Raw genomic sequence first — 12351 nt, forward strand, 5'->3', positions numbered from 1 at the left:
GATAGCCAGAGAGGGGCCCAGGCTGCCACCAGGACCTGAACACAGAGGTAAAGGATCACTGTTCAGAGTAAGAGCATTGAAATTGTGCCCATAAGGTTCTGGAAGATAATCTGGGGCATGCTGCATGACCGGTCTGCAGCTCACTGCAGGTTGAGGACAGATTGGTCATATGTAGTGGGACAAGATTTGGACTCTTCTGCCATTAAATTCAGCCCATCTCCTCCCGACCATTGCTGAGTCATGTGACCCCTTCCTGCCCTTTCCAATTTCAGTGAAATTAGCATTGATTCCACATGGCATGGTCACGTCCACACCTCCCTGCGCTTTCAGAAAACACGTTCTTCTTTATGTCTCATTACACCTGCCTTGATGTTCATATGGAGTGCCCATCCATTCAGTTCACAGCCTGTAATCTATTTTAATACATCCATAAGCTGGCATCATGGAGATTCAGCCCACAAGTGAAAAATCCCAAATGATTCCTTAGCACCCGCTCTGGACCTGACTAGCCTTCACCTTTCCTCAGATGGCACCTGTGGACTTTCTTCAGGAACCTGGTTGCATGGAATCAAGACTTATTCAAATCCACATATGAGGATATTTATATTGCTTTTTTTGAGAGGTAGAAGAGAGAAAGAGAAACACCTATGTGAGAAACGAACATTGATTGGTTGCCTCCCATAAGTGCCTGGACAGGGGATTGAACTTGCAATCTAGGTATATGGCCTGACCGGAAATAGAAACCACAAAGTTTTCATTATGGGGCAATGCTCCAACCAATACAGCCACACCAACCTGGGGAAAACCAAGACCTGCTTGTTTGAAGGTACTGCCTGGGTTGCACTGCCTGGGAAAACCTATTGTTAAAAACACAGTGCAGGATACAGATAATGTATTAGAGAATTGTACATTGAAACTTATATATAATTTCATTACCCAATGTCACCCCAATGAATTCCTCTTAGTAAAACACTGGTTCTTGCTGTTTTCCCATGTTTTGGTATCTGTTTTCCCCTCATGGTGATCGTTGAGGTGCCCCTGTGAGGTCCTGATGCAGAGCTGGGAAGCGGCTCACAAACTGACTTTCACAGACACTACAAGCCAGTGTGGGACACCAGTCACACCAGTCTGACAGCCCCAAGGTGCACCTATTCTGCTTGCCCTTTGATATGTAATGATGATTTCTACTTCAGTGTTGTAACTGATTTTCCATGAAAGTACAATGCCATAGTCCCAATGGATCCAGATGAGAAGCTAAGGGGAAAATCCTACTATCTCTTGGGGGAGAGGACAGTGAGCCAATAGCATTCTAATGAATCACTTGTAGGAGTACAAAGTATAGTCACCAACCAAGAGGATACATTACAGTTACCCAGTTAGAGACACACAGCTCTACCTTTAAGTATCTGCCTTAGAGAACATGTGTGCATGTGTTACAGGGTGCAGCCAAGAGGGAGGACCCCAAATAGGCATTTGAAATGGGGTCCAGAACTCAAGGTGTCCAGGAGATTTTAAGATGTCTTCACCCCTCCCCCACAGGTGTGAGTTGGGGGAAGGGGCACACAGAGCAAGAACATGCAGGGCAGCTTTGCAGCTAATCCATTGCATGGTCATTTAGCATACCTATAGCCTTTGGCTGGTCACTTAGATATACTAAATAGCTATGGCCATGCTCAAGGCCAGGGGGATGGAAAGGGACCTCCTCACCAAATGGGACCTGGGTGGTCGGTCCCCTGAGTTACAGCACCTGCGTGGGAGCTGGGAGAAGATTGGCTCCATGAGATGGGGTGACACCTGCCCAGACCCACGATGGCGACCAGAAAAGCTGGAGAAGACAGCAGATTGAGGGCAAGTGTGCCCAAGTGTAGGAGGAGTCAGAAATGGGGCTGCAGAAGAAGATTGACGTGGGGATTTAAACCCAGACACGGCAGCCATTGGGAGAGAACCACGCGGCCTGGGCAGAGTGGGGACTCTCCCTTCCCGAAGCCCTGAGAGAGGGAGAACCACGCGGCCTTGACAGAGTGGAGACTCCTGCTGCCCTGAGAGAGAGAACCACGCGGCCTTGACAGAGTGGAGACTCCCGCAGCCCTGAGAGGGAGAACCACGCAGCCTGGACAGAGTGGGGACTCTCCCTTCCTGCAGCCCTGAGAGAGAGGACCATGTGCCTTTGCCAGAGTGGGGACCCCCGCAGCTTTAGAAGGGGGAACCACCACCTGGTTTTAGCAGAGATCCCAGCGACTCAGCTGAGGGTGCTGGGAACCCAGAGAGGTCTCCCAGTACAGATGGAGTACTAACTGGGAAGAACCAGAGGACTGCCTGAGCGATGGACTTCTATTTCCTTTCCTGAGACACAGTACTCTGGACTGGGCAAAGGGGGAAGGAAGGAAGGACTGTCTGTTTGTGGGTGTTTTTAGGGACTTTAGGATATTTTGATAAAGACATTAGGTCACTACTTGAAGTTTGTATAGCATTAAATAAACATTTCCTTTCCTTTTCATGAATCTCTGGCATTGAGAGACGTCTTTCCTCGGGCGGAGGACATAATGGACCCGGGGCCTTCTTTCAATAATAGTATATCGTCCCAGCCCCCCCACCCCTTGTTTGTTCTGTAACACATGGGCAACATTCACAAAGACACTGATTAGGGTTTGGGTGCTACTGATTTGAGAGATTTCAGGAAAGTCGGAAGCATGAGGCAAGAGAGGCTATTTGTGTGGGAAACACACTGGAAACAGTTTGGGCGAGACTGCAAGTTGGGTGGGGTGGGCACTGCTTTGGACTTCAGAAGTTCTAGTCTCACTCTGCCACAGTCCCCACTGGTTTTCACAGCCAGAAGTTATGAGGATTTCTTTCCTTGGCTCTGGAACCCTGGGCTGGGGTGCTCTGTGTGGGGCTGGGACCCCTGGATCCTCATAGGGGACCTCTGCAGCAGAGCTCTCCCTCCTGACTTCTGTCTGTCACATGTTGGTGAGGGATTAGCCCATTTTGTGCCTCTGAGTCTCAATGTGGCTTCTTCTTTACACCCTTAGCTGTGGCACTTCTGTTCACCTATAAAGCAAGTTCTGGATGGAAGTTTTCCTGTAGTTTAGCTATAATTCCAATGTGGTTGAAAAAAGTGAGGAAAGAAATCAAGGAAGACACAAACAAATGCAAACATATACCGTGTTCATGGATTGGGCAAATATCATCAAAATGTCCATAGTACCCAAAGCAATTTACACATTCAATGCAATACCTGTTAAAGTACCAATGACTTATTTCACAGACATAGAACAAACACTTCAAAAATTTTTATGGAACCATAAATGACCCCAAATAGCTGCTGCAATTTTGAGGAAGAAGAGCAACGTAGAAGGGATCACAATGCCTGACACTAAACTATACTACAAGGCCACTGTAATCAAAAGAGCCTGCTACTGGCATAAAAACAGGCACATGGACCAATGGAACAGAACAGACAGCCAAGAAATAAACTCAAGTCTCTATGGTCAATTAATATTTGACAAAGGAGGCAGCAACATAAAATGGAGTAAAAATAGTCTCTTCAACAAATGGTATTGGGAGAACTGGACAGTTACATGCAAAAAAAAAAATGAAATTAGAGCACCAACTTACACCTTATACAAAAATAAATTCAAGGTGGATAAAAGACTTAAATATAAACCATGACACCATTAAAGTCCTAGAGGAGAATGTAGGTAGGAAAATCTCAGATATTTCATGCAGAAACTTTTTTACTGACATGTCTCCTAGAGCAAGGGGCATAAAGGAAAGAATAAACAAATGGGATCTCATCAAAATAAAAAGCTTCTGCACAGCTAAAGAAAATGTATTTTTCAAAATAAAAAGAAAACCAACTGTATGGAAAAAAATATTTGCCAATGATACCTCAGACAAGGGTTTAATCTTCAAAATATATAAAGAGCTTACACAACTCCACTCTAAGAAGACAAGCAACCCAAATAAAAAAATGGGCAAAGGAGTTGAACAGACACTTCTCCAAGGAGGACATACAGAGGATCCAAAGACACATGAAAAGATGTTCAATACTGCTAGTTATCAGAGAGATGCAAATTAAAACCACAATGAGATACCACTTCACACCTGTCAGAATGCTCAGCATAAACAAAGCAACAAAGAACAAGTGTTGGAGAGGTTGTGGAGAAAAGGGGACCCTAGTGCATTGTTGGTGGGACTGCAGACTGGTACAACCACTATGAAAAGCAATATGGAACTTCCTCAGAAAACTAAAAATGGATCTGCCTTTTGACCCAGCAATTCCACTGCTGGGACTTTATCCTAAGAACACTAAAACACCAATCAAAAAGAACCCATGCACCCTAATGTTCATAGCAGCACAATTTACAATAGCTAGGTGCTGGAAGCAACCTAGATGCTCATCAGTAAATGAATGGATCCAAAAAACTATGGTACATTTACACAATGGAATTCTATGCAGCAGAAAGAAAGAAGGAGCTCCTACCCTTTGCAACAGCTTGGATGGAGCTGGAAAGCATTATGCTAAGTGAAATAAGCCAGGCAGTGAAAGACAAATACCATATGATCTCAGCTTTAACAGGAACCTAATTAACAAAACAAAGAAACAAGCAAAATATACTCAAAGACACTGAAATAGAGGACAGGCTGACAGTGACCAGAGGGGAGAGAAGAGGGAATTTCAGGGGAGAATGGGAAGGGTTTATAGGAACAAATTTAAAGGACACATGGACAAAAGCTAGGAGGAGGGTAGTAATGGGAGGGAAGTGGGGAGGGATGGGTGGGTGGGATGGAATGGGAGTAAAAGGGAGAAAACTGTACTTGAACAATGATTAAAATTAAAAAAAGAAAAAAAGAAAAAAGTGTTTGTGGGTTGTTGTTGTTATTGTTTTGCTCTTTTGTGATTGTTTATTTCACTTGTCCTTCAGATGCATCCATGTAGCATATGACATCATTTCCTTCTTTTCTAAATCAGTTTAATTTCTCAATACAGTTTGCTTCAAATATTATATATGTGTCTGGGTCACAACATAGACAGTACAGTGATATTTTTAAATAATTTTTTCCACTTTCCCTCTCTGTTGCATCTCACTTTCTCTAGTTTGGTGTCTTTGTTCTTCTAACTGAGTTATATCACTGAATTTTATCCTTTCTCTGAGTGTGAAAATATGAAAATATTTAAAAACTTGCTGTTCTGTAAATGCCTTATTTCAATCTCACTTGCTTCATTAAAGAACTAGGAAAAACTTTACTATTTCAATAAAAGTGTGTGATTCAACTCCTCAGAGAGAAAGAAGCATCCCCTGTGGTTAAGACTCTCTGTCCGGAAATCTGTGCTCTCCTCTGGAGACACAATCTCCCTGGGTGGGTTGTGAAGAGACACAGGTTCCCACTTAGGGACTGACCTGGCTGACACATTCACCTTGTCCCTTAAAGCTAATGGGGTTTAGCGCACAATCTTCACTAACAATTTGCTCCTGGAAGGTGTGCCCCACAGTGTTTTGGTGTCCTCTTTGCTATGAGGAAGTCTGGTCCCAGGGAGCTTGTCACTATATTGATGTGCACTTCCTGTATGAAGTAATTTTAGGACTTTTTAGGACCCCAGGCCAGCCCTTCATGATTTTCTTTTTGAGTTGAAATTCACATTAAAATAAAATTAATCATTTAAAAATATTTTTTATTGATTCATTTGAGAGGTGGGAGAGAGAGAGAGAGAGAGGGAGAGAAACATCAATTTTTTTCCACTTACTGATACGTCCATTGGTTGCTTGCTGTGTGTGCCCTGACTGAGGACCAAGCCCACAACCTTGGATATTGGGATGATGCTCTAACCCAGTGAACTCCCAGCCAGGGCCTCAAATTAACCATTTTTGACATGTAAAATTAGGTGTAGGATATGGTCCTGTGTTTTTATTTGACCTTCATTATCTTCATTAAGCACAAAAGGTCAAGATACAGATTTCATTTTTATATACCTGCTCCCTAACACTAGATTGGTCTTTTTAAAAAATACTTTATCTATTTATTTTTTAGAGAGAGGGAGGGGGGGAGAGAGAGAGAGAGAGAGAGAGAGAAACATCAATGTGCAGTTGCTGGGAGTCATGGCCTGCAACCCAGGCATCTGCCCTGACTGGGAATTGAACCTGCGATACCTGGTTTGCAGCCCGCGCTCAATCCATTGAGCTACACCAGCCAGGGCTAGATTGGTCTTTCTTCATCTCAGTAAAATGTTTGATGTTTTTCTCTTGAGCTGTTTCTAAATGTCACACTCACTTCTTTCTTTCTAATACCATAGATAAGACATCCACCCTCCTCACTCTAGTCCCTGAGTACCTTCAGTCCCTACTTTCTGGTCTCCCTATGCTGCATTCTGGACATTTCCTCTGTATTGTACTCCACTGTCATAAATGACCCTTCACCTCTGTCTCATCCTTGTGAGAAGAATTACTGTCACATGTTTATCTATTGGATTTTCTCATCTCTAAGATTTCTGACTCATTATATTCATCTGTATAAAACAATTCATATTATTGCCTCAAAAATAGAATCTTCCCATTAATTTTCAGATATTTGCACGTGATCATCTGAAATTGCTCTCATATTTCCTACTGACTCTCTTTCACTGGGTGTGATAGCTCCGAGTATCAGTAGATGGTGTCCACAGCACTGTCTGTCATCATTAGGATTTCTCCACTGTCCACTCTTGTAGGAGTCTCTCCCCTCACACACCTGATGTCCCACAGATTCCCCAGGGCTGTCCTGGGAGTCAGGCTGACCAGGGGCTACAGCAGCTGTCCAATGTTGACCACTGTCTTTGACTCAGGACCTGCTCAGCATTCTGCCCACCAGAGCTGGTCCAATGGGAACCCCACACACACACGTGGGACAGACACCCATGGCTGACATCCTGGACTCATTCTGTTTCATGACAAAAAGGGTAGACTGCTCACTGCTGACCATGAACTTGGGTGAGTGGGCAGAGATATCCCAGACCATGCACAGAAACATGGGTCAGGGACAAGACCTGAAGCCTTCCCCTACACCTTTACCCCCTTTCTGTGAAGTCCTGGGGTCCCTCTCTGTCCACTTAAGGAGATCTCATCCCTATGAATCATGGATAGTCCCAGTCACTGGGGGCCAATCAGTTTCATTCTCTGTTCTCCACTCTGGTTCCCTCTCCATTTGGGGAACTTTCATTTCTCTTTCCTGCACCTGTCTGTGCCTACATACTTTAGAGCTGTTATGAGTAGCTGGGCTTGGTATTCAGAGAAGACATGGTCTCACGAAAATCCAGCAGTCTTGCCTTGACCCTGGATACCTTGATCCTCTTATGTCCCAGCTCACTCACGTCCTCATATGGTCTGGAAATGGAAGTCTCCCCCCGTGAACCAGCACCATGGAACCATAGCCACTGTGGGGACTGGGGTTTGTGACAACAGAATTCAGATGAGGAAACTGAGACTCAGAGATAAGACATTAGCACACAGATGCAATGGGCAATTGTTAATGGTTATTTAAATAAGTATCTGTTATAAGTAAAAATGAGGACTCTAAGCCAAATCAATGTCCCCTGAAGCTTGAAGGCAGGACCACAGCATGAGGAGGAGGCTTGAACTAGGAAATAAGGGACACCGAGGGGGCAGACATCACTCAGAAGCTTGTCCCCAGGAAGGTGGGGTGGATGCTGTTGCTAAGAAAAATCCAGAAGTCTATGAGGGTGGCTGCAATAGAAAGAAAACCACACTCTGGTACCAGGGGAGGGGCATGTGTCCTTCCCTTACTTCCCTGTGTCTGTCCTTTGTGCTCATTGTCACAGTGACACTTGCCTAAACTGCACAGTGAGGAGGAAACCATGTCTCTGCTGAGCTGAGCTCTGCAGGCACAGGGATCCCTCATTTTCCTAAAGCATCTCCAGGGCCTGGGTAACCACTGTCCATGGAGAAGAACCACAAAGGGGTGCTGAAAGCCGGCAGAGGGTGAAGGGACTCAGTAGTGGAGGCTCTGACCTAAAAGCCTGTGCCCTGTATTAACACACCTGTGAGGGGCATCTCAGGAGGCTCCAGGTCTATAACTTCCCTCATCAAGAAAATGGTAGCCAGACTCCTGGAGAGAGACACTGTCCTTCTTCCTGATGGGCTGCTGACGTGACAACCTCGTGACAGGGATGGCCAACCTCCCAGTGACCACACCCTGTGAGTCTGTCTACACTGAGGATGCCGTGGTCTCTTCCTTCTGCACAGCTGGGTTCAGAGAGGAGACATCATGTCCCCCACCTTCACGGCCCTGCTCTGCGTTGGTGAGATGTGAGCAGAGAGGGGAAGCTCTGCTCTGTCAGGCCCCCAGAGTTGGGAGTCTCCTGGGGAAGATGGATCTGCTCAGGATTCAGGGCAAATTTCTCACAGGGACTCTCTTGCAGGGCTGAGCATTGACCTGAGGACACCAGTGCCGGCAGGTGAGTGTGTCCCCAGGGCTCACAGATGTCATTCCCACCAGGGACCAGGGGCTACTTGTTGGGAAGTAGGGGAAGAAGAACAGCATTTCTGGAATGACAGATGAAGGAAATCTGAGATGTTGGGGGCTGAAAGCTGAGTATTGGGGGCAGAAATCTGACTCAGCCCCTGATTCCTTCCAGGGAACATCCCCAAACCCACCCTCTGGGCTGAGCCAAGTTCTGTGATCCCCTGGGGGAGCTCAGTAACCATTTGGTGTCAAGGGATCCTGGAGGTTAATGAGTACCGTCTGGATAAACAAGGAATCTCAAAGCCCTGGCACAGGCAGAAGCCACTGCATCCCAGGAACAAGGCCAAGTTCACCATCACACAGATGACAGAACACACTGCAGGGAGATACCAGTGTTACTGTCTCAGCCAAGATGTCTGGTCAGAGCACAGTGACCCCCTGGAGCTGGTGGTGACAGGTGAGAGGACACTCAGGGTTCTCAGCTTCAGGCTGTAGCATCAGGAAGGAGGACACTCTCAGGGGGTCTCCCCCTCACAGCCCAGTCCTGGGAGATGTGAGGGAGGTGTGACTCCATTTAACACACTGCCTCCTTCTCTCCTAGGAGTCTATAGCAAACCCAGCCTCTCAGCCCTGCCCAGCCCTGCTGTGACCTCAGGAGGGAATGTCACTCTCAAATGTCACTCAGATGAGAGATTTGGCAAGTTTGTTCTGACTAAGGAAGGAGAAGAAAGGCTCTCCTGGACCCTGGACTCACAGCAACACCCCAATGGGCAGTTCCAGGCCCTGTTCCATGTGGGCCCTGTAATCCCCAGACAGAATGGGACTTTCAGATGCTATGGTTATTACAGGAGCAAACCCCAGCTGTGGTCACTACCCAGTGATGCCCTGGAGCTCCTGGTCTTAGGTGAGTTCCCATTCTTGTCCCATACATGATTTGAGACACCAGACAGGTGATTGGGGTATTTGTTGGGAGGGGAACCCCCCATGTGAAGGGTAGGGTGAGGGGAGCACAGGGGCTCCTTGTCCACAGACACAGACTAGCCATGGAGATTGAGTCTTTTTAAGGATCTAATGCCTCTCAGATATTCAAGATTATACTTGTGTCTCGGAGCTCTGGGTGTTACCAGGTAGAGATTTCAGGGAACCATGGGCTCCAGAGTCTCTGATGGTTTGCACTTCACCCCAGCCCAGTGACGCCTGTCCAGGGGAAGGATTTCAGGTGACAGGTGAGGTGGTTATGGCAGAGAAAGATGTTAGGAACCCAGCTGAACAGAGGAGCAGCCCGGCTCATGTCAGCAGAAGACAGCCACCACCTTCTGCTATCCAACCTGGGGTTACGGCCTATGGGTGGCATACAATGGCCAGAGGCTCCTTGTGCCCCCTGGGGTCAAGATGTCATCCAGTTTCTGGCCCCACAGCTCCTGGTCTTGGGAGAGCTGACCCTGACCTTGTCCTGTCTGAGTTCCAAGGTCACTCAAGGGCACTGTCCCCAGGAAAGCGTAAGGCATGATGGAAATGATGGGAATGCCAGGTGGCTCTACAGAGAAGGGTCATCCTGTGAGAGGTGAAAGCAGGTGGGCATGTCCCACTCGTGACACCTCCTGACCCTGCAGGCTCAGACAGTACTGAGCAAGGGAAGGACACAACCTTGCTGGATGGTGACGCCAAGAGGCAAGGGAGAGTGGACTGGAATCACAGGATGGAGTCCCAGCCCACTGCCTTAGGTGTCTCCATCTCAGAACCAGAGCAGAGGTGCTCCCCAGAGGCACAAGCCACAGGCAAGACTCACAGGATAGAGGGCAGAGTGTGTGCGGACTCACCTGCCCAGGGAGGTGAGCTCTGAGGATCTTTCCCCACCTGAGTAAGGGGGAGCTGCCTCACCAGGAACTGCAGGGGTATGTTCATTTCTGACTTTCTGGGCACCTGAAAAAGTGGCACCTGCTTCTGGTCCCACCCTATCTGGGCCTGTCCTGCTTGTCCCACTAACTGGAACCTTATATGCATGAAACAACTCAGGGAAACAGGAATGTGGGGGAGCAGGTCCACCCTGCCTGGGGACTCAGCTTAGCAAGCAGAAGCCTTCATATCAAGGAGACTGTGAGGATTTGGAAATTATCATTGAGGCTGCCAACTGTTCCCGCTGCCACATAGAATCTGTGGGATTTTCCACCAAAATCCTAGGCCCCTGCATAGATTGGTGCCAGTTTTCAGAATTAGGTGTCCAGGTATGGTTTATGATACAGAGAAGATAGCTGGACTATGGAAGAGGAGAGGCCAGGAGGGCTGGAAAGAGTACAGGTGGACTCTCCCTTGGCACCTAATTTCCAGACCCTTAGTGGAACCTGCCGACCTGTATGGTGTCCCTGAACCCTCTCAGAGCAGGGCAAGAGGTGGCTCAGGCCAAGGTGGCTGCTGTGGGGGATTGTGGAGTCCCCTTTTGAAACTCTCCTATGGAGAGAAATGCCCCCACCTGTCACCTGTGGGCATCACTCTGCAGGCCCCTTGGCTCACCTGGATGCCTCTAGCACTTAGTGCTCACCTGCGACTCAGGTTGGGGGTTGGGGACTGTGGATGGCTCATGAGGAACTGGAGATTCCTGTCCAGATACACTGTGAAATTCATGTCTGCTCTCTACATGTCTGCCCACACCTCTATTTTATGGCATGTTTTCTGAGAAATTTAAAGCAATGCTTCCATATATACATTTAAGTTATGAATATTTCTGACTTTAAAAGGTAAATCTACTCTTATTTTCATTGTGATTATGTTAAATCCATCCCTTTATTATGAAGGTAACCTTTTAACCTGGTGGTGTGGCTCAGTAGAGTGAGTGCCAGCCTACAAATCAAATGGTTGCTGGTTCGATTCAATGTCAGGGCACATTTCTAGATTGTGGGTCAGGTCTCCGATAGGTGGCACTCAAGAGGAAACCACACACTGATGTTTCTCTCCCTCTTCTTTTCATTTCTAAAATAAATAAATAAATAAATAAATAGAATATTTTTAAGAGAAAAGTAATGATAGATTAAAAGAAAGTTGTAAAAAAATAAAAGTGTTTTTACAAGGGTTGTTTTAGACTTCAGATACATTTTCAAGTTTTTTTAATAAAATTGTTTATACATACAGCTCAAAAATTGTTCGAGTACTCTGTTCATGTCTGTGTGTATAGATGAGAGTAACCCATGGACCCTTAGTCTTCAGCTGCTGAATAAATATACACTCTCAGCTTCAGAAGATTGAGTTTGGATGGTTCAGTCTTCCACAGAGAGCAGGGAGATTAGAGGAACGTCCTCTGTTCTGTAATGAGAGACCACATTTTTCATGAAACCTGAATTCTCAGGGAAAAGCCAACCTATGTCCCAAAGGGCCTCAGGAGGAAAGTCTGCACTCAGAAGTCCCTGGGAGACTGACAGGGCCCATGACAGCAGACAGGACCCTCATAGCCGAGAGAGGGCTCAAGAAGGGGCTGGGAGCAGTCACATCATGAGGAATGGGAGAGTTTTGAGGACAAATGGCTTGAGTGGTATCAACTTCTCACACACCCACTTCTTTACGGTTTTGAAGGAGCAGCCGACACCATCAGCCCATCACACAACAGCTCAGACAACATGAGTGGTGAGTACAATTCACAGTTATAGGGCTGGTTGCAGAGGGTCCTGTCTGTCAAGAGGAGACAAATGTGCTGGGTGGGCATCCAGGATCTGGGGATGACTTTGTCTGCTGTGACCTCTGTGACCTCTTTCTCCACATTTCCTAGCCTCCCACCCCCAAGACTACACAGTGGGGAATCTCATTCGCATGGGCCTGGTTGGCTTGGTCCTGGTGGTCCTCGGGGTGCTGCTGTTTCAGACTGGAGACAGCGAGAGAATGGCCCAGGCTGCCACCAGGAGCTGA

At 46.9% G+C, this 12351-nt stretch overlaps 1 protein-coding gene across 1 annotated transcript; it reads left to right on the forward strand.

Moving 5' to 3' along the window:
* The first annotated feature begins 8259 nt into the window (after positions 1-8259).
* LOC123815502 (leukocyte immunoglobulin-like receptor subfamily A member 5) lies at positions 8260-12351 on the forward strand. The gene is made up of 6 exons (XM_045833767.1): positions 8260-8293; positions 8414-8449; positions 8630-8914; positions 9059-9361; positions 12022-12072; positions 12215-12351. The coding sequence occupies exons 1-6, from the start codon at positions 8260-8262 to the stop codon at positions 12349-12351; spliced, it is 846 nt and encodes a 281-aa protein (XP_045689723.1).

The sequence above is a fragment of the Phyllostomus hastatus genome, unplaced genomic scaffold (assembly GCF_019186645.2).
Source record: "Phyllostomus hastatus isolate PE091 unplaced genomic scaffold, TTU_PhHast_1.1 phas_contig_181, whole genome shotgun sequence".
In the NCBI taxonomy this organism is placed as follows: Eukaryota; Metazoa; Chordata; class Mammalia; order Chiroptera; family Phyllostomidae; genus Phyllostomus; species Phyllostomus hastatus.